The sequence below is a fragment of the Bombus pyrosoma genome, linkage group LG3 (assembly GCF_014825855.1).
Source record: "Bombus pyrosoma isolate SC7728 linkage group LG3, ASM1482585v1, whole genome shotgun sequence".
In the NCBI taxonomy this organism is placed as follows: domain Eukaryota; kingdom Metazoa; phylum Arthropoda; class Insecta; order Hymenoptera; family Apidae; genus Bombus; species Bombus pyrosoma.
In genome coordinates this window covers 12086594-12114167 of record NC_057772.1, presented here as the reverse complement: position 1 = coordinate 12114167, position 27574 = coordinate 12086594, and the positions used below count along the sequence as shown (strand labels likewise).

Below are 27574 nucleotides of genomic sequence, written 5' to 3'. Positions count from 1 at the left end.
TCTCCACGAAATTACTGAGATCGTTTCCTTGCTCGAACACGGTTTGCCGTTTGAAATTGTCCACATGACATCATATTATGTCTATCCCGCTGACATCACACGATGTGAAAATTATGCAGTGCAAACAGAAATTACGCTGATCTCTGGATGTACAAACCGTTTTGGCCGCGCTATGAAAGCGAGGTGGGCTGACGACCGAAGGTGCCGTGACAGTTGGTACGAAAAACGGATTTCGCTGGTGGGTGATGGTCGCTTGAGCGCTCAGGGTGACTTCGTAAATTGCGCTAGCGATTCGATGCCGGTGATAACGCGCTATGCCAAGCACACGCAAATTGCAGATAGTGACGAGGATGGCGGGCAGCGCCAGCCCCAGAATCGCATAAACAGCCCCGTAAAGCGCCGCCGCTAAGCCCCACGAATCGTTGCTAAAATCTGGCGCGCAGCAGCCCAATCCTGGACTGTATCTGTGGTAACAATCAGCAGGTTGTGACCTTTAATTTTTTGTCATCCGTCTGTATCGTTGTTCTGCTTGTTTTGAAGGACCGTTTAGATTTGGGTATTTAGGATAGGCTAGTGATAATAGGAATACAAAACGTCTCGTGTAACTGGTTTAAGCCATATGAAGATCGCGGGAGAAAAACACGATAAGTACAGGTTTGTTCCAAGCAGCGGTTCTTTTCGTGTTCAATCTTTTACCGCGTTATTTAAGGTATTGAAATATTATTAATACTATTAAACTAGGGAGAAAGAAATTATTTCATGCGATAAAAATTTAAAGAATGTGGAATCTGTTCTAACTTTCCAGTCGTAATACGTGCATTATGTTCCGATTATTCGACGGTGAAACTATTTTTCTTTTCGCAGGATCTTGAGCAATTTTAAAATGAATCTAATTAATCCTAACCTTGACACAGTAACGGGCACAAATAACGCGGATGAAATATTGCTTTGAATAAAGAAATCGAAACTCTATTAGGACTGCATTGAACATTCATCACGCAAAGACTGGCTGGAGAAAAAAAAACTATCTTCAATTTCTTAATGCTACTAACAAAACTTAGCATCCTTTATGTAAGAAAGAAATGAACGAAGACCCATACAGTTAGAAAAGATACATTGAAAATCGAATAAATTGAACATATCGAACATCGGTGCTCCTCTTGTACGGTGATTTATCAACTAATAATATTAATAAACTGACAAGTTACAAGATATAGGCTTTCTATAAATTTACAATGTTAAGATAAATATCATAATCTGTTGACTTTGTAAAGCTTACATACAGTGACTATAACAAGTTGTAGCTTGTACACTTTACTTTCAAATGAAGCTTTTTTTGGTCAAATTTTATACTTCATTTTCATTGTATCAAATTTTTATCGTCATGTGAAAGTACTACCAAATGCTATGAAATTTAATATATTTGGATCTAATTAATTAGTATGTAAATATTATAATAAACACACTGGTGTATCGATACCATTTTTAGCCACTGTGTAGAACTTTCTCTGTTTTATTATGCGATCGCCGTAATTTGTTGGCGCAGATAACTTGCAACTTGTAATTAGTATATTAATTTCATTAATAACATTAGTTGAATCGTGTAAGAGGATCCAGATTTCGACCAGTTGTCAAACAACAAACGAACCTGTAAGGCGGTACCAGACCCCAGAAGGGCAGCACGCATAAGAACAGAGCCCCTGTCCAAGATGCAGCTAGACCAACCGCAACGCGTCGTGGTGATACTAATGCGGCGTAATGTAGCGGTGCAGCGATCGCGTAATATCTGCACAAAGAATCCCCGCCATTATGGTGTTCAATCGTCGCAACTTTGATTATCAAACTCCGGAAAAGAAATTCCTCAACGACTTTCGAAATCGAATCTTTTTATGGCCCTGTCTCTTATTTCAGACGATCGCTCTTAAATGATCATCCTGGAATCGTTGGAATGTAACGTGCATGAATGAATAATGAGAAAGTAGGTGGCTGAGTCGAGATTGGAGAGGAAAGGTCACGCCACTGTCGAAAAGGAATGCGACAGTTTAAATTCGTATGGGCCATGAATAAAATATCGAACGCCTTCGATCGGTCAGAAATCCGGCTAGCCACGATATTTTCAAGTGGAAGAACTACGCGTGTCTCCTTGTATTTTTATCCTTAACCTTTCGCCATTCCGAATTTTCTCCTTTGCCTCCAGAACGTGACAAATATTTGTATGTGAACACGTGCGATTATTTTCTCTTCTAAGTTATATTAAAGTGGTTAAGGATGTTGTTATAATTACACTAACGGTTAAAAGTATCAGGATGTTTGCTCGTTTTATTCGATTGATTATTATATTCGAAGTAAAGTAATAAAATCGTAAAAGTTATGACTTGTATCTCGTCAATTCGGAAATATTAGCTGCTGAACTATTGGAAAGGCAACAGTGATTCGTTGTTTATACTGAGGGCACGCTATTCATAGAGTATCAGAAAGGAAATTAAAATGTGTTGAATGTTCGTGATAAATTCTTTCATTGTTTATAACCGTGTATCGAATCCTGTAACCACCGTATTAAATCTATTCATAAAATGTTCCTCGCGTAATTCAAGAACACCATCTCTTGTATCCTCGACATTTTTATTACGTACTAACAACTTTGCTGACGCTGATAGCAGGAGTAAAATTGCACGATAAAACGTCCCATACCATGTTCATTATCGATGAACGAAACGCGACGAGATATTATGACATTTACACGTTCCTACGATATGTAATTTGAAGAAGCATCGGCCCTTCTCTCCCTTTGAAATCGTAGATATGAACAGCAATGACGGGACGGTATGCCGAAGGGTTTCCGATTGAATCGAAGATCTGGTGTTGGTTGACGGCCAAAGAGATATCGGGGCTGAATGCTGGGTGCCTCTATTGACATCTTACGTTGAAAAGCTTGGCAGCTTTGTGCTACGTAAGGCTCGTTGAACGTCACTGTGGCACCGAATCGAACTCGATTTTTGTATCGCTCACTATGGGAGAACCAGGGATTTCCAATTCGATGGCCTCCCCGCTTTATGGATGAAGATACACAGATGCTTTTCGAATGCTGATTGATGCGATGCGACGAATTGATTTATTAAATATGTGTATTTGTTGAATATTGTATCCGATAAGTAACACTTAATTATGGCAATGTGTCAGAATATATTCTCTATATTATCGCGATATAGTTTATTGAACATTTGAATTTGTAATCTTTATTTGCTTATTGTAGGCGTTATTTTAATTTCATCATTATTGTTCTTTTTCAAACTGGACAAATGAAAGATAATGTTTTTCCACAATATGGGATTGAAAAATATCATTTTCGTACTTTGAAGTGCTATAAATATAGCTTTCGAAACTTTAACAGCTTTCGAAATTTTATCGAAAATGTTTGTTTGAAATTCCTACTACATATAAACCGGATATGAGTCAGTGTATCAGAAATTGATCAAAAAATTCGACGATAAAAGAATTCGATTTCGAATACGAGTTTAATAAAGATAGAACATTTTGAAGACAGAAAAAGAGTATGTAAAAGGCTTACCTGTCACAGTTCAATCCAGTGACAGTCCAAAGGGCGACTGGATGTAAAAGAGTCAAAAGAAAACCGTGCAAGACACACCAGGTGCCGGCGATTGGCCAGGAACCAGTAGTAAAGATCAGTAATATCAGGCACACAGCCGCCTCCACTGCACCCAAGTGTATCAGCAACAAAGTATTGGCGGTTTGTTGCTGCTGCGTCTGCGGACATCGGTTAACTTGTTAAATAAACTTTCCTATGGCGATCAAAAGTTCCTGTACACCGTGCAATCTTAATTTCCAGCTGGGATCTTGTAATTTAAACTTCTCGCTGTTTGCACGCGATCCCTCTGCCTCGTTCTTAAACGTTACTTCTCGTCGACTTCTTTACACCCTACTGTACAAAACAACTACGAATGAATAAAAGATAAATTTACACATCGTCGGTTTTATTTTGGTATTTATGTATTAAACAATCTATCAACTATTAAACTTCCTTAATTGAATTAGAAAATATTAATCGTAAAAGTCGAATATAAAAGTTAGTGAAGAGAGTGTTATCGACATATAGAAGTGCCTGCGAATATTATTTTATCTTATTTTTAGCATATGAAACACAAAATATAGAATACAGAATACGTAATATTGAAAAAGAGAAAATCATATCAAATATATTAGAATATTTAATATAGGAAGAATTTTGCAGAATATAGAATGCAGAAAGAATGTTCGAATATGTCGAAAATCCAATACTCTTTTACATTGATATTTCTACGTCAAATATCAGTGAAACTATAATTTCATAAGCAACAAACTTTTATCTAATCCCTTTATTAAACTCGTAGTCGATAGAAGATATACTTTCCAATAGCAAAGGTATTTTATTTGCCATATACCGGACGTATTTGCGGGAAACAATATAGCAAGTCTGACAAGGAGCCTCACAAAGCAAAGGAGCGTATTTTATGCGACCTAGTTCGCTGGCTGCCATTCGACGTGTCCACCTTCGATATTATATCGAAAAGCATGCGATCTTTTCTAACCACTGCGCAACCTTGTGTTGTTCAAACTGCCACGGTCAGCCAGTGGCACCCACTGAAATGGATCGCGTAAAAGCACAAGGCTATTTCCAGCGTGGCCACTTTCCTTCCGCGGATTTCATTCCTTCGTTGAGAAATATGTCATACTTGCGAAAGGAGTGGCTCTCTTTCTCTACCCGAAAGGAAACTGCTTTAAAAGACGGGATTAGCTACCATCTCGCGTTGCTCGAAGCTCGCGCAAGATCTCTCTGTCGAAACCTCTCAACTCCGTATTAATTTCTACAATGTGCGAAAGGAATTTTATAATGTGAAAAAAGATCTTAGAAAAATCTGCAAGAGCATGAAGCCTACAATACGTTTTATATCCTTTCATAATTTTGAAATGATAAGTTTTACCACACGATGACAATATTCGCTGGTCCAGATCAGGATTTGAAACTAATTTTCTTCCATAATTTTGTATCGAACGATTGCTATTTGACGTTTTATATATATTTTTAATGATACAAATTAGAACAGATCACACAAAATTAAATCATATCCCTTGGACAAATATACGTTATATGTGTATGTATTCTAAATTGCAACAAATTTTCTGCTGTTAGATCATACTTTAATACTGATGGTTCTTTTATAAAGAGTAACTTAATAAATTTTAATCAGACATACGTGATTACTGGTCCGTGATGAATCTTTAATTATTAATTCAAGGATTTTTAATTATTAGGATCACGAAAAGTTTACCGAAACAAGTAGCAGATTCCGCAATGTCTTGGCTCTTCGGCAAAATTAATTAAACGCTTATTCGCACGAACGTTCGCGAGGGGTCTATAACAATAAACCCCTAACTGGATCAAGACGCATTCAAACATAATAGATAGCGCGCAATCAGTTTAACAACTGAACATGTATTCCCAACCGATACCCATAATTGCTTCGATTCTATTCGGAAGTTGCCAATTCATTAAGGATCCAGCTACTTTTCTAATTCAATCAGAAATTCATCGACCCTTTACCTAAACATGATTCCAACGTTTATTAAGGCTGAAAGCTAATGACTTTTCATCGATTTATCGTCCAGCTTTTCATACGCTATCAAACTTCATTGTATGTCTCCTGTCGCCGATAACACGGCCATCGAAGAAGACTGATAGCCTGAATAATTCCTGCAGTGTCAGTGATCTATTGTCTGCAAACAACCATCCTTTCACCCGTTAAGAATATTCTCAGTTGGAAATACTACACAAATTTAAATTCTTCGATTCCTTAAACGATGCAACCTAACTAATTTAATTATTCTCCTATATTTCTTCAACAATTTTTGTTATACACCAATAAATTGACAGCATAAAATACAATTTTGCTAACATCTATAGGAATTTTCTCTTTCTCGGAAAATCGAGTTCGCAAAGCCTATAAATACTAATTGACAATAGATTTCAATAAATTTTGGTAATTAATTTAAAGATCGTTCATCATTTGAACCAAGGAAATATTCTTTATCTCGTCAATTTCTTTCTTTGAAAAGAATTAAAATTTACAATTGACATAGTACATCGAACCAATTAATAATGGTAAAAATATAATCTCTCGATACACGCTATCAATCACGTGTCGACGAATTATCCATCAGTCAGAACAGTTATTTACCTGTTTGCCCAGTCCAAGAACCACGAGTAGCACAAAACCATTGAGAATAAGACCCAGAGCAGAAACGAAGACGAGAGGCACGCCGAAGGCCCAAGGGACCATTCCTCTTCCCACGCGTGATTTATTCGTCCTCGAAGATGGTTAGCTCCGAGAAGTGGAAGCGGATCTCGGCGATCGTTGTTGCTCAGGTGTCGAACCTTTGTTTAACGATCCACGGCATCATGATGGTGGATGCATCTCAAACATCTGCAACGATAGCCACACATAGATCAATTCATCGAAATAACCGAATTAAAGCGCGTTAATTTCATACGTATGAAATTACGGTTAGGTCAAACTACGGTTTCGAACATGAACAATAACGATTTAGTTAGCGTAGATGGCTAATATTATATCTGTGCAGGATGGTAATTTTAGTGGGAAAGTCGAAACCGAATCGCGTGTGATATTATCGAACGATGTGCGCAAATGCGCATCAACTTTTTGGAACTAATTTCGAAACTAATGGTAATTATTCGATGCTTTGTTTGATGTTGAAATTGCGATTGCGTTTTGCTCGTATTGTTTCTGCAGGATGCAGGAGCAACATGTGCTTACGCTGTTATCATCAATCAACGATGTTTGCGCGTATGAAACGATATTGGATATGCTGGACTTTTTCGCTTGAGAATCTTTAAAAACGATTCTTAGAATCGTATTAATTTCAAATATAAAGTTTAATAGAAAATGTAGGGATCGTACCTTGTAAGAATGATTGCTAAACAAGAATAGAAAGTGAAAGAAATTATTACATTCTTATTCGAAAATTTCCACTCCTGTTTAATATCTATAAAACATCCAAGATAAATGATTTTCTCTCATATGAAAATAAAATGATTCGATTACATCTGAACAATGCGTATCATGATTAACGCGGATAATCAACCGTCTACTGTATTATGACATCTGAAGAGAATTTCATACAGAAGTCAAAACGTGTTTTACAACTGTTATCACGTTCTTACCACGACGTCGTATCGATTCATAAACTAGGTATCGGTTTGGTCAAGGCCATTACATCAGGACACGAAAGGTCATCGGTTGTGTGGTAAGGTTCTCGATTCACCGCCAAATATGTCAATTAGCGATGCCCGTTACCACGGAGATATATTGAATAATACATCAGTTGTTGTAGAAACGAATATAGTAACGATTCACTTCCGATTAACATGGAATATTGCATTTTAATCCGGATCGTTACGTTCGAACGGTATAATGAAATAGGATACGGAACGTCGTGTACCACTTGGGATTCTCGATAGAATAACGTAAAAATTTAATCGCATATCGAGTTGTAGAAATACGAATCAAAGTTTAAATAGCAAAATATAGAAAAAGATCACGGAATCTCTATGAATTCGTTGGTTGCAAACCCCTGGAGGTTCAGGTTCGAGGGAAGGAGCAGGTGCTTCTTGTACTCTGACTGCTTTTCCTCTTCGTTCATCTTATAAATACAGTTCAAAAATTCAATTCAATTCAGAATATTCTATGTTTACTCTTAAAATTTCCAACTCTAAATTGGAAAATTCAAATTTACGTTAAAAAATTCAAATTGTAATTTAAATAAAAAAAATTCTAGTTCTAATTCGTAGGCAGTAGTTCGCGCATCATGTCGTATTATATACATACAAATTGTCGCATCACGTGTACAATATTTGTGAATCTTTGATAGCGCTACAATTTTAAACCATCGTGAAGTATCATCGTTAGCGTTTCAAACTAATGGAATTAGAAATAGAGCCACTAATAACGATTTGTCAAAGCGTAGGACTAACAAGTTTTAAGGCTGTCAGGACAAGGATGGGGAGCACGTGAATAACATGGTACAAACACGCTCGATATACGGTATGATAAGTGCTACTAGTGAAAATTACAACTGACGGCTCAAGGTAATGCAAATGCCGGCTAATCCGCTAATGTCTCCTCGCTGAACGACGCGAGTAAGACACGTTCGCGATAAATCCTGTCAATTGAAAACATTATTATGTACACACCTCGTGTCGCTATTCGTTCAAACAGTTTTTGTTTAAATTTTTGATCACAAAACAAATATATCTAGCATTATATTTGAAATAATACAGTTTAAATCTATTCTACTAATTTCATACTTCGAACAGAGATTTTATAGAAAAAAACTTACGAACGTAAATAAACGTAATTGTGTAATTACAGAGTAATCGTAGGATAATTACTCATCTCGAACGACATTCTGCAATTGTTAGAATTTCTATAGAAAACAAAAATCTAACATCATCTGTTTACTTTAGACAGAAACATTTTTAATTACAAGCTGGCGTTAAACAATCGGTTCGTATTAATCCAAATTTTTGCACATTGGATCGCATTGTTCCAAATCGGACCACGAGATTACAAAAGTTCAAACGAAACCATGCATCACTAGATAACATACGAAATGTAAAATAAAGGTAGAAATCTGAAAAGAAAATACTTACGAGTATAAATGTGTATGGTTTCTGGAAAGCTTGATAGAAGACAGTCAATCACGTAGGACGATTGTTTGACAGACTGTGAGTGAGACATGCGTGATATAGGGAGGCGAATGAAGAACAACGAGTCGGAACGAGAACAGATTTCATTGAATTATATATATAATGATGCGTTCCCCTTGTGAATATTGTTTTCCAGATCACGAGCAGCTAGTCGACAGTATAATTTGGTTATACCACCATTCAAGCAGTTCCATTATCGACCATTAGCCGGTTTCAACCTTTATACCGAGACAACTCATGGTACTATCTACTTCAATCGTTTAGTTCCTTGTTTCAGCAGTCTCGATATTTAATGTACTATACTCGCGCAGAAAGTGGATAAACATGTTCAGTCGTCTACGTGCATGTGAAGAATCGTGTGTTTGCTAGTCGTTGTTATTATCGTTCAAAAGTTTCTTAATTAATGGGAAAACCAGTGAAAATACGGTAAAAATTCGTGTAAAATTAAATTACCATTGGAATTTTTTATTTGAAGTTTACGATATTTATCGATAATGGAACCTTATGCATTTTACAAATTATGGAAATTTACTTAAATTTTCTATCGAAGATATACAAGATTTATCGATACTTAGGCTTTATATATTGGGTTGCCCGGAAAGTTTGGATTTTTAAGGAATTTTTAAGGACACGAAAGATTATATTGAAAAGTTTTTCGTCAGAAGCCTGAGAGGTTCTGGAAGGATGGAATATTCAAGTTGCGTGAAAGATGGAGAAAGGTTGTGGGACAAAATGGCACCTATATTATTCAATAAATGTATATCGAATCGAAATGTAAGTCGGAACGAATTTTCCGGGCGATCCAATATTTTGGGAACTTGCATAGTGCTAAATATGGAAATTTACGCGATCTGTTAATTTCTAAAAATCGAAATTTTCGAAATTGAAAATCCTGTGACCATTCGTGATAAGAACGGCGAATCGATTAATTAAGTAAATGAAGTGAATTAATGTAAATTAATTATGTTAAAAGAATACGTGATAACGATTTCATTTAACGATTGAGCTTATAATTAGATGGCCGGTTTGAATGTTTTATAGAAACATAAAGTACTTATTAAATTTGTCTCTCGTTAATGTTCCCGTCTCGCCATCGTGTTAGCAATTATTTACTCTACTTTCAGCCATTTCGATTCTTATACCATAAAATATTACTCCATTTTTGCGGAATTCTGTCCGACTGTTAGCTTAAATAAAATAACGCGCACTAATATAGGTCACTTTTAAAAGATGCAATAAAATTATAAGTCTCAAAGAGATCAATTTGTCAAAGATAAACGGAATCTTAAACGTTGGATTTACGAGAAAATCCGCGAAAAGCTGTGAAGTCACGCGACATTAATCGGCTTTCGTTTTCGTATTCAACATTTTCCTCGCAAAGTAACGCCGTTCCTTTCATGGAATTGGAAAATCGAGATTTTCATACGAACGAGCGAACAGTGAAAAGAGGCGCGCCTGGAAAAGACTTCTCTTCCATTTTTCGATACTCGTCCACCGCTTTGATTTTCTTTCAGCAGCGATGGTAGGAATTTCTTATTTTTTCTTTTCATTAAAAATACATAAAGTAAAAAAAAACTGCATACGTTTAAAATAATCGTCAAAAGAATTCTACGTAGCGTGAGATTTTTTAGATTCCAGCGTTAGGTTAATATTAAACGTTTTTTTACGATTCTCTATTAAGAGTCTGCTTCAAGTTAGTCTTTTGATAAGATAGGATAGAACGATAAAATTCACAGTTTCGCGAAATTATACAAGATGCGTTCGCATCGGAGATTTTCTTGGTCGATGTGAATTAAAGGAATTCGATTTCCATAAAATTGACTGTGTTAATAAGATGTAGACGCAAAGTGCTCGAAGCAGAAACGAATGATGTGCTTGCCTCGTTTTGCGATTCCATTGACGAAAGCTCGTTAATGCTTCTCGCACAATCTAAATATCTTGCTGTGCTTTCATCAGAGAATGAGAAAACAGAGATTTAAACGCAGCGAACGTTTCCATTTTAATGGACCATCTATAATATTGTAATGCACGGAGTTCTTACCAATCTGAAGCTAATTTTTCCCGTTGGAAGTTAATTTATCTTAAAAATATGAAAATATAAAGAATTTTCTTTATATTTCTTTCATAACGTCTGGGGTAACAATCGCTGTTACATATTTCTATATCCTTATCCTTTGATGCTGTTTATTCGATATACTAATGTTACTGATAAATAATTTATTAGATAATACAGGCGTCCTTTGGTTAACAAAAAGGATTAAGAATCCGTGATTTAGAGAAATTCATACCAAAGTAATAAATATCATTACTTTTGCAAAATTTAATTCCATTATTTAATTCATTTAAATTTTGTTAACTTCGTATTTTGAAGATACCTAAGTTTTCAGAGAATAGTTGATATCTTCTGTTAACATTCTAGTGATAGTAATAATTACAAAAAAAATACACAACAAATATGCAGAAAATTTTTACGTCATTCTTAAATTTCAAATATTATATAATGAATGTATGTACATATTGAATAAGTTGATACGTGTTGAATAAGTTCAATTAATTTGTTAATCGGTATAAATAATAGACTAGAATGAACTATGTATATTAATATATATATACAATAATATATAATGGAAAATGTTTATCAATAAAATCTGTATGTTACAACGAAAACATATACTATAAAACAGACGCAGAGGAATACAATCACTCGGGATAGCTAGGAAGATATTGTTTCAGTCTGTCACGTATATTGTTTATGATTTTTATTATCATTATTATAAGTTGTACGAGAACTTTCATGACTAACTGTATATCACTTGACCTGAAGTCTGAAGAAGACAAACAAAGTTGAAAACAAAATAATATAATACACGACGCAAATGATTAAATTGTTGCATTTGATACTGACTTCGCATTAGAACATAATCCTGCAATGGATTACCCCTGAATATATAATATGTACATGCATACATGTTCCAACATATGCTAGAACGAACAGATGCTATAACAAGGTTCTAGAAGCAATTACATACATACGTTCGTTTCAGCACACACACACACACACACACACACGCACACAGAAACCCATGTGCCACCGTATTACATTCTCCAACCATTAAAATCTCAAAATCGTATTTCGTCGATTATGCTATTCCACATGTTGCAAATATCGAGTCGCTACAAATTTGTCGAAAACAATTATAATCGGCGAATAGGGAAGACAAATAAGAGCACGATAACGTTGTTCGTTGAAAGTTTTCTCATTGAAGCTTCTTTTCACCCCGCGGTAAGCCAGCGAGCGGAAACCAGAGGAACGAAAGTGAAGCTACGCTACATGGTAACCACCACACATGACGAGGAATCCGAGTTTGCGAGTATACAGGATATAATTTCGAAACTACTGCCAGCTACGTTTCCTTCCTACGAATTTCCCAGCGTTAGGCTTTCATCTGTTTGTTCGGAAACTGAGGGAAAGTTTAGAAATAAACCATGGGATAGAGACTCGTTTCGAACAGAACGTGGACAAATTTTGGGGGATTTTCTGCAGACAATGATTACGATTCTCTTCTCCAGTAGCTGCTATCCGTGGACTGGGATATTATGAGGTCAAATAAAATAGGAAGAAATAGGAAGAGAACTAGATTTTTGTTGAGCCACAATCAGTGTAAATTGGTATGCGAGCAGGGGATTTTGAAGAAAGAGAGATGTATTTTTTTCTTTTAGTAATATCAACATGCGTTCAATATTAAATATAGTATAATAAGTATAAATATTTACATTTATAATTAATATAGAATTTTAATTAAATCAAAATTAAAATAAATTGAATTAAATTAATTTAAATTTAAATTAAATAGAATTATAATTAAATATAGAATAATATTAAATATAAATGAATTTCTGCTTTTTACTTGAATTGAAAAATTCTTCCACCGCGTGACTTTATATGTTCCGAGGAATCTAAAAGTTACAATTGACAGAAAAAAATTAGGCAAAGCATAACATCTAAAAGAATTATAATCACGATCATATCTTTTCAAATCTCACAAAGGATATAGCCTAACAAACACGAAGATGGTATCTCGCTGCGGGTAGCCACCCATATGATAATCAAACAGTTAAAAAATTCTACCAAATGTTCAAATTGGACAAATTGAAAATGTAAAAAATTAAATAAAGAAAAAAATATATCTTTTCATGTAGGTAACCGCACTTTTCATCAATTTTTCCGTACATTTTGGATAAACGAGCATTAGTTTCTGATCCATTAGAACGTAATATCACTCAGAATATTGCGTTTCTCTTGCATTCTTTTTCAAATAACAATTTCATGTTGCATCATTTTCGAAGAGAATTTCATATTGTACAATTTACGAAACGCAGAGACTCGTTGAAAAATGCAATATCGGCAAACAGAATATTATCCTCTGCTGCTGCCATGTGTATGACAAAACAAATTGAAGCACTAGGTGACGAAATAATAATTTACATTTAAAACCGATATCCAATGTCATTTTATTTTATTTTATTTGTATTACCATCCGACGCAAAATTCACATCGATACGTTTATGTCAATAAATCGTTTTTAACAAATGTTTAATTAATATTTAAATTACAAAAATAATATGATACTTCAGATACATTGTAATTAAAAGAACCGTTTTAAATAATTTTGCTGTTATAATATTTAACGCACATTAACCGTGAACCATTACTTAACAAGTGTCGAAATACTTTATAAAACAATTAAACTAATTTAAAAAGCTGTGGAACAATTTGAGAGAAGTTTTTATCAGCTAGAAAAGTTTCCTTTCAAATTCAATCGATTCACGTTATCAGCATCGAACAAATATTTCCTAAAGCGAGAACAGCGGCCCATACGCTCCAGTGGCACCTTCCTATCGATCTTCCACGACGTTCCACCGCCTTCGATTACACCCTTTCGTCTCGCCGTGCAAAGTGTTTCGCGCAACAAGTACTCTAACGATAAATGACACTCGACCAGAGTTTTGAGTATTCCAATAAGACTTCCCACGTTCTCCCGAGAGAGCGAAACTCCCTTCAACCGCCACTCTTTAACCTTTTCCGCTCGACTAACAAAGTAAACGGCTGTACCATCGATTTCCTATGGCGATTTTACTTGACAAATCGGTTTAGTCAAAAGTCTGAAAAAACTAAAAAGATTTACAAGAATCGTCTTTTCAGGGTAACCCGTTAGGACGTTGATAGACTTCTTCCTCGTCTTCTCCATTTGCTAAAATAATTAATATTAATTAATGAAATTTTTAATTGTAATTTTAAATTTGTAACAAGCATGAGTAATAATTTATGTTAATAATAATTAAGAATTGCCAGTATTTTCAATAAAATAAAACCTATCATCGCTACGTTATCCCTTCTTTACAAAGAACATCGGAAGAAACGAATTTCTACTATTTAATAGTAGACGAAAAATGTATCTTCCGTCCTCAAGAGAATTCGGTTTTCGAGAAATTGATTTCATAAATTCGTTCAAATATCGTTAATAGCTTGTAAATCGTCTCACGGGCCACAGATTGGCCATGGTTTGCGGCAAGGACTTGAAGCCTCGGTGAGAACGAGCCAAATCCTGTTACGAAGCAGCGTTCCACTTTATTAGCCGGCACGGGGACGTCGATCGAACGGAAAATGGCAGAATGCAGCGAGTTATTGCACATCTGCTCGTATGGTGTCCCTTAAAATTCTCAAATGGAAACTGATCAAATAGGCAGATGCGCGACCTATTGAAATATGCATGACGACGTAAACTGTTGCCAGCTTGAAATTCATCCGCCCTCCTATCGCATATCGTTACATATTCCAAGCCTCTGCAAAATTGATGAAATTTCAAAGTCTCGTTATGCACGTGTAAACTAGAATGACCACGAAAATGTAGCCTATGACCGGCTACCAAGGTTATTTTAGGTATGTTGCTTTGCCACAGCTAATTATTCAAATCGTAAACGGCTGTGAAGCTCGTCAAAAGTTATAGTTTGCCAAATTGTAAAGCATAAAGTGAGATAAAATAAAAGTTATAGATTAGGGGGCATGGAATAAGTGACCTTTTGTTTAGACAAAAATTTAGGGGAGATTTACCGCCTGAAATGCCATTTTGAACGATGTTGACCCTTTACACCTCGAACGACGCTTTCGTTCCTGACTGTCCTCCAACGAGTAGTCATCTGAGTCGTGTGCTTCCGTTTAAGATTGAGAATATCGACATGTATCATGGGTTATAGGATGGTTTATTGATTTACGTTTGTGAATGAGGGTGGAAACAACGGTGAAGCTTTAAGAGACGAACTGAGATGAATATAACATGAATGTGTTGAGAAACTGATAGAGTAAATTTGGTTTGAAAAGGTAAATAGGATTAAACATGCAAATCTACTGTAATGATAATACTATAGCGTTTTAAATGCGTGATTAGTGTAGTAGACGCTATTTAAATAATAAGTTAATATAAGATTAATAAATCTTTCAACTTGTCGTATCGTATAACGAAGTTTTATCATCTGTATCGTCTTATCCATGCGACAGGGCGTGAAAGCTCGCCCGATACTTTCAGTAGTTTACGTATAATCACACATTAAGTAGCTATTCACGAGTTTCAATTTAAACTCACGATGGAACTACGTAAAGTAAAGGCACCCTATTAATAATACATTAACAGCCCCGCGAGAGATCTCCCTCCAATTCAATTTGACTCCAGAAGACGATCTCTTCTATATTTATATAACACGCTTAAATAAAACAGAAGAAAAATAGAGAGAAAGAAAATGAAGCGAACACTAAGTATTAGGACGGAAAACAAATTCTTGTTGTTGTCGTTGAAAACTGTGTAGATAAGTGAGGTGGATTAAACGTGTAGGTTGTTTGATAAGAAACGAGTGGATGAATTTGTAATAGTCAGTTGTATTCAAATCAGTATAAGTACAAGAGATAGTATATTCCAAATAATCGTCGCTCGCTCTTATGCTATTATGCCGATCGCAGAAAGGATAACCATAATAATCTAGGGATCACGTTCATACATTTATATCAACAGACGTTAGCACAAAAAGTTAACCTTCTTCTGTAACTGCGACTGAAGATTACAAGAAACGGCAATAACAATCTGTCCCGAGTTCGTTTACCTCTAAATCTTGTAAACCGAAACAATCATTAGTATTAAAGGCACGATAATATGGGTCTCTCTCGGATTTGAATTTTGCGTTGACTTTTTCTACGTTCGTGTGCCGCTACATAAATTATCATTATACTGCGGATTTTGATGTATTTATAGAAACTTCGAAGATGCAGAATCGCGCAGAATGTACATATTATGAAAACATACGTCAAATATCCGAAGTGTTTTCTACGATACTTGACAGGTAACATAATTTTCTATTGAAATTCCACTATTTACATAATATTCTGAAAAGTTTGTATGAAGATCCAGGGTTTGGCACGACTGATCCAAAAAACAAGATGGATAAATAAACGTTGAATTTATTTTAAAAAAGAGAGAAAATAACACCGCATTAATTTCTGCACCTAATAATGTACAAATGGAAGGAAAACCAGAATTTCCCTCGATATACTTAGCAATAGGCAATGAAAGCATCGTTTATTTATATCTGTTGTTACGTCGCGCGGGACATCTGCACGCCAGCCCTCGCTACCTGGCCGCCAACGGTCAACCTACAGCCATCCCGATTCTCAACAGACCCAATGACCCACCATAAGGACATTAGCCTTTAGCTGCATTGTCTCCACACATGTTTGCCAGTCTAATTGCATGTCTGGAGAATTCTCTAATTCGAGAAGTATTTTCAGTTTATGGCTGGGTCTTGGAAAGGTCCTTGAGTTTATTAGGCGCTCTTAAGGATCACGGAGAAAGCGGACAGTCATCAGATGGGAAAAACCCAACACATGTCCATCATAAAAGGCTGTTTTTCCCATCTGGAGCAAAGTCCACCGCCGCTCTACGTTGGTGGGAATCTTCTGCATATTCTGTTCATTAGAGTGGGTCATCACCAATCAGCATCGCGGATCGTTACCTTCACTTCCTGGACGAAAAGTGCGAACAACGAATCCGCGTTCATCAGTCAAAGGGCACACCCACACCAAGCTTTCCTCCGAGACACCTTAAGGGCAGTCCAACACTCTCGAGCAGGCGCTCAAGGAGTCATCAACAGTTATACTCTCGAGCAGGCGCTCAAGCAGTCATCAACAGTTCTACTATCGAGCGAGTGGTCAAGCAGCCATCACCACGTCGCACTCGATCAAGCCATCATCCAGTGTTCGGTTGAATACATCCAGTCAACACAACGATACCATAAGAGTCTCAGGTCGTACTCTCACGTCGTTGTTCGTACAAGCATTCACCATTGTATCACCGAAGTTGTTGGATCGATTAAATATATTATAACCTGTCAACCGCAGCGTTATTTCAATTAATCACCCTTATTATCCCACAAGAAATAAGGGATCGTACGATTTGTGGCGTCGATTCGTCAATCGTAACGGGAATTTACGACTCCCGTTGGCGCGCTTCTTCGAGATCGCGTCTCCCCGCGAACGTGCGAAAATACATCTGTTTTATACCTATTTTTCGTTGTTCACTTTGTCGCCAGTCAAACCTATATTTGCCACTCCTTGAATTCGTCCCGTAACGACAGCGCGTGATTAATCGCGATCAAACGAACAGACTGGAGTGAAAGAATATCAGGAGAAGGAGGAGAGAAGACAGACCCTCGCGTGTATGAACGATGAGATTCTTGTACGAAGTTAGCTAAGTAAAAAAAAAAAAGGAGAGAAAGGAAAAACAGAATAAACGGCAAACGAGGGTCGAGCTGGCATTATCGAGGATCGTGCACGCAACTCGCGTGATCGTAACGAAGAAGGGGTGAGTTAACGCGGGGAATCCCAGTTAATGCAAAGAAATAGACAGGAATCTTCTCATCAGACGATTTACATCGATCCACGAAAATGGAACGCGTCAGCTGTAAATACGAAATTCCTAATACGTCGTTCGTAACTCATGACCCAGAAATTGGTATCGGGAGCGTGCCATACACGCAATGTGACCCTGAATACCTGCGAGACGATTCGAGATAAGTTCCATTAATAGCGCGCTAATAAGAAGGTTGACGTAGTTGGAATCTCTCGCAATCAGATCTAATCGTGTATGTTGCGATTTAAATATTTCCAGGTGATTGTTGTGTTCCGTTATTTCGAACTTTCTTTTACGATACTGAGTACATTGTTTTTTTTTTATTATTAATTTAAATTTTACAACTTGTCCAGTAGGACATTTAGTAAAATATTATAGCTTAAATATGAGTACATTGTGAACGTAATTTGTGAGATTTTATTTGTGCGATAGTTTACGAACTAAAAATGGCTAAAGAGTGATGGAATTGATGGAATGGACGATGATTAATCATAATATGCAACGTTTTGGAAAAGTCTGCGCTAATTTTTGTAATAAAATAGAAAAGACAAATGGCACATTTTCGTGAATTTTCATGAGCTGGTAAAGGTAACAGAAAAATTTCGATGCCTATTTGCATAGCTTTCTATGATAAGAAAGAATCTCGTTCTTTACAGGACGTCCATTTACATAAACGTTCTGTACACAACTTCACTTAATTTAATTTAAATTAAACCCACTTTCTGTGTACTATTTTATTACGATCTTCGAAATAAATTTATTCTTCAACTTTTAACAAAAGATGAGCGTATAAATCGTAAGCAATGTGTATAAATCAAATTTCACTTCTTTAAAAAAGAAAAAAAAAGAAAACCTCGAGACCTAAAATAATACGTTCAATTGTAAAAGAGACCAAATCCTGTCGATGTCAAATGGCTGAAAAATTAATAATTTCCTGTTTTAAATTGATTTACATTCTTTTTATTCGTTCCGCTACTCTTCTAACTAATCGACGACGTGCATATACATTATGTTACGTCGCGTGAAATGGTCCGCGCGACGTTTCTAGTTGCCTAGCCGCCAAAGGTCTGCACCGCTATTCAGACTCCCAATAAACCTAAGGACCCACTATAAACTTAGACTTTTACTTTACCTTTTGTGAGGAAATCGCCAGATATGCAAAAAAATATAAAGAAAGACTTGCAACACACCCAAATCAGCTGGTAGCTGAAACGAATAAAACAATAATAGAAAGAAGACTGAAGAAGAAGCACCCTGCAGACCTCACAATAGAACAATAAACAACCTGGAAGATGGAGTCCCGCTGGGGGTAACCATCCACATGCTATTCAATCATATGTTATAACATTTTACCTAATGTCCCACTGGACAAATTGTAAAATTAAAAATAAACAATATAATAAAAAAAAAAACTTTACCTTTTGTATTAATATTCATCACTAACTTCTATCAACCTTAAAGGAATCGTTGTTCCTGTTAGTGTTATCAGTTAATAGATGGTCCCTGGAACAGTCCTTAGGTTTATTATGCGTTCGTACTAATTACGGAAAAAGCGAATATTTCCCTAACGGAAAAGCTGGTTTTTCCCATGAACAAGACCACCTCGAGCTTTCTTCAGTAATACTACGAGAACGCACTTCACTGTTATTACGATACTCGTACGGTCAACACCTGGACTTGCTCTCAACAAGAGAGAGCAGTCACTACCAGTTCACTTCTGGCTCAAGTTTTGTAACTGTCAACGTTGTCCATATTGTATAGAAGATTGTTGGAAATATATATCTCTCAGATCCTGTTACCGCGGTGCTACAACAAAACAATCACCCCTATTACCTTAACGGAAATCAGGGGATCGATCAACTCGTGGTGTCGATTATACGTAGCTAGAAAAATTTACCGAATGTGCAACTGGACAAATTGTAAAGTACAAATTAAATAATAAAAAAAAAGAAAAAAACATTATACGTACATGTGTGTGCGTACTATTCAAGATTCGTCGCAAGATTATCGGAATCTGAGAAAGTTGGCCGGATGAAATGGTGAGAAGAAAGGTCAAAGACCAATCCGAGGGGAAGCAAGATACGCGTGCACCGACGTGGAAAATGTCTCCCCTTCCGACTCCTACAATATTATCTCTTAAAGTGATGTTCTCCTCCCGAAATTCAGAGATAGGTCGAAAACCACGACGTACAACGTATTTTCAATGGAAATAGATCAAAATTCGAAAAGCCACGCTTCATCGTGTCGTCCTGTGAGGCGATTTTTATTAGCAAATTTCTGGTCGACCGCCAACATGCTGAAAAATCCAAATTAAATTCAAAATCCAATGAACGACAAAGGTTTCCGTTGCTCGTAAACGTGACGCAATTAACGAAATGGAAATTCAATCGGAAAAAATTATCAGTTGAGATTAAATTAACGTCGAAAAAGCTTCATAACGTAATATTCCGTTGTGGAAATTTGTTGAGGCAACTCAATTGGTAATGAAGTTTAAAGTTACACAGCGTCATTAATGTTGAATTAGTGCGGAAACCTTTGAGTTGACAGAAGCTACTGATGTAGTAATTGTAGTTATAGAAGTTTCAGATCGGTATACATAACTAGCTTAAAATAAGTATTCGGGACGTATTTCCCCTCGTTTTCTCCTTCTAGAGAATTGTTTGAAACATAGGGTGTCCTGAATCGATGATATAACCGATAAGAAGAAAGTAATTCTAATTAAAAGATAAATCGGGGAACATAGAATAAAATATTTTCACGCGACATCCTGCTTTTTTAAAAAAGAGTGGTTTTAGACGCTAATCTCGAATGTTTGTACATACTTTAACTCTCTTGCGATCCTTGAATCTTTTACGTCACAATCTCGATTCCGTTTTAACCGAGAAAAGAAATTTTAATGTTTTAGCAGATCTTTAGCGTAAGATTGAGGAAGAAAATTACGAGATATATTTAGAATGAATTTTCTCAGAAAACAATCTCGTATGAGAACGCTTTATTCGTAACATAATGTAATATAATATAATACAGTGACTTTGTTTATTTGATAGATTTATTCACAGTGATGAGACAGGAAACTATGATTATTTAATTAGAGCTACTTCTTAATGTAGTAATGTAATACAACTAAAACAATTAAAATTGGTACAATTAATTAACTTCTGAGTAACAACTCATAACTCGCAACTCATGTCCAACTCGCAATTTACCAAATGTCCAACTGTACAAATTGTAAAGTGCAAATTAAATAAAAAAAAGAAGAAAAATGACCAACTCACGGCAGTCACAACCAACAACTCGCAACTGATTACTAACGACTCGTGACTAACTCCTAACTCAGGATCTACTCTAACTCATGATCTATTACTAACTCCCTCCACCAAAACATCCTTTTTCATCAGTTTTAGTATTCCTACCACGGACACGTGTTTCGTAACTGTCCTATTTTCCTAAAGGGCCATAGGCATATTGCTGGGCCGCATGGCATATTGGAATTTCGCGTGGTTTCTGGTCCGTCTGCACTTTGCCTTTTCCCTGCACTGTAGTTCATCGGGTTTTCTTTAATAATTTTTCCACGATACTACAATAATAAAACAATAATAGCATAACAGCTTATGTAGGTGTTCAACGACACTACCCGAACCGAGCTGTTCAACAACACTTCGAGGTGATCCATGACACTTCCTGGGTCGTGAAGTTCAACTAGAAATTTCTTGGCAACGACGAGAATGTCACGTAAACTTGAGGCTTAGATGATAAAAACAAGAAGGCTGAGCCGTAACACAACTATTAACTTTCCTTTTATCAAAGTTTATTATGAATTCAATAATAACAATTGAATATACGCTGATGCGTATGCATAAATTAAGTACGCGACTGGTCTAAGGGCAGAAACTCGGTAAAAGATTTTTTTTTATTATTTTATTTCAATTTTACAATTTGTCCAGTGAGACGTTTGGTAAAATATTATATCTTAAATATACATACTCGGTAAAAGATGTTAACTATTCTAAAGATACAGAGTCAGTGACGATGCTGTGTCTGAGGAAAGCTAGTGATGGGTGTATCTAGCACACGGGATCATCGGATTTGTTGATGACAATTCTGATTAGGAAAGTGAGGGCAGTAGACATTGCTTCTGATTGGATAATAAGAAGGGTCTTAGCCGCCCTCGATAGAATGTTACTAGTGGGAATCATCATATGTGAGAAAAATTAACTTTCCCCTGTCAACCCGTAGTAAACAATAAATGTAAAGGACACTTGAAGTAGAAGATACTTGTTTGCTCTGAAGGACCTTGACTATGAAAGTACCAAGATTTATGGTGGGTCCTTAAGACTATTGAGAGTACGCAGTAAGGATGTACAGACATCTGGATTTCATCTTGCCCGCGATGTGGGGCCTGGTTAGTGTAGAGAGTCACCGGACGTAACAGTAGGTATCATATGCCTGTCGATCGAGTCCATTCAATTGTTCCATGTATTACACAACACTTTGTAACATTATGGAACAAAGTAAACCGATTATAGCGTGTAAATTAGGGTGCAACAAAAACGAGAATAAAAATAGTACGAGCATGTATTCGTAAGTAGGTATTTCACATCCTTTAATTTGGCTTGCGGTAAAAGCCATTGTCCACACGTGGCTATGCATTCTAATCGCGATGCTCCGGTTCCATCGAGCAATGTAATTAGCCGGGAAAATTCAAGCCATTAACGTATCGTTGTGAAAAAAGGACGAATAAAGCTGCTGAAGATAGGAAAAAAGAGGGAATAATCTTGCTGGAAGTGACGAGCGATGAGATAGAGAGGGTAATAGAGCCGAGAAGCGTTGGAATTGTTCGAACGAACATCCTCTTAAGTAGCCATTTAAAGTCCGCATTCCGACCACGTGAAATCTCTTTGGTGACTCTCTTGCTCGTCGAAATTTTGTCGCGTTAAAACGGTCACGTTGTGCCAACAACGGTGAAATATTACCACTTCCGAGTCCCGGCGAGCTTAGAATGGAATACTATACCGTGGACCAAGTAACTGTGCTTAAATTACACCACGCTAGTTGCTACAAAATGGAAGACTTTCGTCGTAATATTCTTAAGAGGCAATCGCAACACGTACAACGTTTGTCAGAGTAAATTGTAAAACTTTGGCAAACTCAATGTATTATTGGTCTGTGTTCTCTTGACAGACACCCTGCTGCGAAACACTACTGCTCACTATGTGCTTTCCAGTGGGTTTTTCAATGACACAGTCTTGGAAAGATGCGCGACAGATCCTGAATCGAGGATATGGCATATGTCGTTCTGTCAGTCAATGAATAGTATTTTCTATGGGAAATCTGTTTTTTCTCTACCTTTGTATTTTCCTTTTCCTCCTCTGTTCTCTTCTTTTGTAACCAATGATGTTTGGTATATGTCTAAACTACGGGACACTGTAGGGGACAAGCTATAGATCTGTATATTCTCTATGAAAAAAGGTATTAAGGCACTTAAATCAGAAACACGAAGATGGTACCTCGCCGGGAGTAACCATCCACATGCTATTCAATCACATGTTACAACATTTTACCTAATGTCCCACTGGACGAATTGTAAAATTAAAAAAAAACAAACAATAAAAAAAAAACTTAGATCAGAGTTTTTTTTTATTTACTTATTTAATTTGTACTTTACAATTTGCCCAGCTAGACATTTGGTAAATTTTTCTATCTTTATTGCTAAATAACACGAAGGAATACATTTAGATACACACCTTACATGGAAGCATCACATAAAATCAATAACAAATAGAATACGTGAAAAAATGAAGCAGATGTACTGGTTAACCAACAGAAAATCTAAATTAAGCATAATGAATAAACTAAATATATACAAAACAATAATCAAACCAATCTGGACATAGGGAGTCCCACTATGGGGGATGGCAACAATGAGTCACATAAATAAAATAGAAACAGAGCAAGCAAAAATCTTAAGGGCAATAGTTAACGCTCCATGGTACATCAGAAATGAAGACCTACGAAAAGATTTAAAAATTCCAACAGTCAAAGAGGAAATCCCCAGATATGCAAAAAAGTATAAAGAAAGACTTGTAACACACCCAAATCAGCTGGTAGCTGAAACGAATAAAATCATAATAGAAAGAAGACTGAAGAAGAAGCATCCTGCAGATCTCACATTGGAAACAGAATAAAACCTGGAAGATGGAGTTCCGCTGGGGGTAACCATGCACATGTTATATTTTATCATTTACAGCTATCGAAGATGGTACCCCGCTGGGGGTAACCATCCACATGCTATTCAATCACATGTTACAACATTTTACCTAATGTCTTACTGGACGAATTGTAAAATTAAAAAACAAACAATAAAAAAAAAAATTACAGCTATAATATTTTACCAAATGTCCTACTGGACAAATTGTAAAATTTAAATAAATAAAAAATAACATGTGGATGACTACCCCCAGTGGAATACCATCTTCCAGTTTGTCTATTTTATTTTCTTTAGTGAGGTCAGTGGGATGTTTTCTTTTTAGTCTCTTTTATATGGGTTTTGTTCTTTCTAGCAGCCAGCTGATTTGGATGTGTTGCCATTCTTCCCTTGTATTTTTTTTTTTTTTTTTTGTTGTATCTGTCGATTTCTTTTTTGACCATAATCAGATCAAAGATTTACCATCCAAACCGGTTGGCTGCTGAAACCAGCAAAACTCTCATAAAGGGAAGACTAAAGAGAAAACACCCCACTGACTTCAATAAAGAAATAAAATAGACAAACTCGAAGATGGTATCCCGCTGGGGGTAGCCATCCACATGTTAATTAGCAATAAAGCTAGAAAAATTTATCAAATATCCAGTTGGACAAATTGTGAAGTACAAATTAAGTAATAAAAAAGAAACTTATCGTATGTATGAGAAACAAAGACAGACAACGCAGTACTTTTACACTTACGTTCTCAGATTTCAATATTTATTTTATTTATTTTAAACTCAGCACTTTCAGATATCAGTATTCTAACACGCACTCTCATAACGTGTGACTAAATGTTAAAAATATTGATTTCCATAAAAAGTTTATGACCATGATATTCGCGATGGACAAAAATATTAAGAAAATGTTCATAGCATATACACCCACACATTTAAGATGGTTTCCATTTCATTTTGAATGTATCTTATTTTGCTTGAAAGGAAAAAGATTTCCTGACAAAAAAGATAAGAATATTCTTGTTTATATGTAAACAGTAATTTCAACTGTATATCGATATTTTCTATATAAAAATATGTACGTAATAAATTTTTATTACAAATCAAAGAGGAAAACAAGAGTAAATAAATGTGTAGAGTTATAAGGAATTAAAGAAAACACGGTGGAAGCACAACATAACTGACGCACAAAGACGGATGCGCGTAAAAGGACAGAGCAAAACAAGAAAGGGAAGCATAATAAAATGAACGATGGTAGCTCTTTCCTCTCCCTTTCTCTGTATCAACCGATATCGACACTATATTCAATAGTCGAAGGGCATTGACTTTTATGCTATTTCAAAGTACCTTCAAAGAAGAATTTGTCAGATCACTTATGTACGTTCACTGTATCTAGTTATCTTTTATTTTAGATAGAAATAGCCAAGCTTTTAGAATTTCTTTTCTTACGATGGCGAAAAATATATAGATGCTTTTGTTTTCTTTTTTTTATATTGTTTATTTTTAATTTTACAATTTGTCCAGTGGGACATTAGGTAAAATGTTGTAACATATGATTGAATAGCATGTGGATGGTTACCCCCAGCGGGGTGCCATCTTCCCGTTTTTTAGTTTATATCCTTTATGAGATCAGCTGGGTGTTTCCTTTTTAGTCTTCTTTCTATTCTTGCGTTGATCGTTTCCGTAGCCAGCCTGTTTGGGTGTGTTGTTATTTTTTCTCTGTACCTTCCCGCGTATCTGGTAATCTCCTCCTTGACCGTTGGTATTCCGAGGTCCTTCCGTATATCCTCATTTCTAACGTACCATGGGGCGTTTACTATTGTTCTCAGAATTTTTGATTGTAATGTCTCTATTTTGTTTATATGGCTCTTTGCTGCTGTCCCCCATAGTGGTATTCCGTATGTCCAGATTGGTTTTATAATTGTTTTATGTATTTTTAGTTTATTTTCTATGCTTAGTTTGGATTTTCGACTTGTTAGCCAGTGCATTTGTCTCCTTGTTGTCTGTATTTTGTCTGTTATTAATTTGATATGCTGTTTCCATGTGAGTTGTGTATCTATGTGGAGTCCTAGGTATTTGACTTGTCTTGTTTGTGTTATGTGCGTGCCGTTCAGTAGGATGTTTGGTGGCGTCTGTTTTCGCAATGTGAATGTAATATGGTTGCATTTGTTGGGGTTTGCTTTTATTTGTTTAGCTTGCAGCCACTTTTCTATTTTTGTGATATGTTCTTGTAGTAATGTGACGACTGCTGTTTCTGGATTAGTGTGCCTGATTAGTACAGCTGTGTCGTCCGCGAATGTCAGTATTTTGCTATTGGTAGTTGTTGGTATGTTGACCGTGTATAGTGTGTATAGTATTGGTCCTAGGACGCTACCTTGCGGAACCCCAGCCTTGATGTCTTTAACTTCAGAGTATGTGTCCTTGATTTTTATTAAGAAGGTTCTGCTGCTTAAGTAGGATTTTATTAATTGGTATATTTGCTCGGGGAATTGTTTTCTGATTGTTAGTAGCAGACTTTCGTGGTTTATTTTGTCAAATGCTTTCTCGATGTCCATAAAGAGGACTGTACAGTATTGTTTGTTTTCTAATGCTAGTATTATTTCATTGATGAGCCTGTGCATTTGCTCTGTCGTGGAGTGTTTGTTTCTGAATCCAAATTGGTGATCTGGTATTAATTTTTCCTTCTCTATTATTGGTTTTAGGCGGACGTATATTATTTTTTCAAGGATTTTTGAAAACACAGGAAGTAGCGATATTGGTCTGTAAGATGCTGCTTGGTGTGGGTCCTTGCCTGGTTTAGGTAGCATTACGATCTGTGCTAGTTTCCATAGTTTAGGATGGTATTGGATTCTTAGTATTGCATTGTACCTTACCTTATGTCGTTCCTGTTCCTTATGTCGTTTCTTATTATCACTGCGGTCCCTCCGTGTGCTTTTCCTGAGGGGTGTTTGGTATCATATATAGTGTAGTACGGTATTTTCATGTAGCTTTTTGTAGTGAAGTGTGTTTCTGAAACAAGTAGTATGTCGATTTTGTTGTTGTGCAGGAATGTTTTAGTTTCTAGGGCCCTATGATGTAGGCCGTTTGAGTTCCAGACAGCTATTTTTAGCGTGTCCGTTTTTATTTTTTGCTTAACATGTTTGTAAGTAATTGGAGCATGACCGTGATCTGTTGTGTTTGTTGCCTGAGAACTGCATTTTGCTCGCTTATCATTTTTGTTAGCATTTCGGTGTTATTGATGGATTGCTTGAGCAATTCCTTGATTTCTGTTGCTATTGTTCTGGTTTTGGTTGTCTATGTGCGCTGATTGGTTGGTTACTTACGCGTAGCTTCGCCTACCAAAGGTGTTGGAGCTGTTGTGGTTATTGTTCGTAGCGTGGTGTGCATTTTGGGGATTGTTGTTTGCTATCAATGTTGTGTCACTATCTGTTATATTTTGTTGTGGTTTGTGGTTATCAATTGATCTATTGCAAAGTGGTGGAAACAGTTTGCGTTGTAATTGTTTCCTGATTTCACATCCTTTGTAGCTGGCTGGGTGTTTTCCGTTGCAGTTGTAGCATCTAACTTCTTCAATTTTTCCTGAGTATGGGCAGTGTTTTGTTAAGTGGTTTTTTGCACATTTAACGCATGCTGGGCTTCT

General features: G+C 36.2%; 1 protein-coding gene across 8 annotated transcripts in view; it reads right to left on the bottom strand.

Moving 5' to 3' along the window:
* The window catches only part of LOC122565903 (beta-3 adrenergic receptor-like), an 89915-nt gene that overhangs the window by 9767 nt on the left and 52574 nt on the right, over positions 1-27574 (bottom strand). For 6 of the 8 annotated variants that reach the window (XM_043722410.1, XM_043722412.1, XM_043722413.1 and 3 more), the window contains 4 exons: positions 6234-6479; positions 3569-3765; positions 1649-1786; positions 158-464 (listed from right to left, as the gene is read on the bottom strand). In XM_043722410.1, coding sequence (XP_043578345.1) covers positions 158-464; positions 1649-1786; positions 3569-3765; positions 6234-6335 — 744 coding nt within the window. In that variant the 5' untranslated portion in view covers positions 6336-6479. Of the gene's footprint in view, positions 1-157; positions 465-1648; positions 1787-3568; positions 3766-6233; positions 6480-8725; positions 8957-27574 lie in introns of those variants that run through there. The other 2 variants (XM_043722415.1, XM_043722418.1) reach the window with 2 other exon arrangements.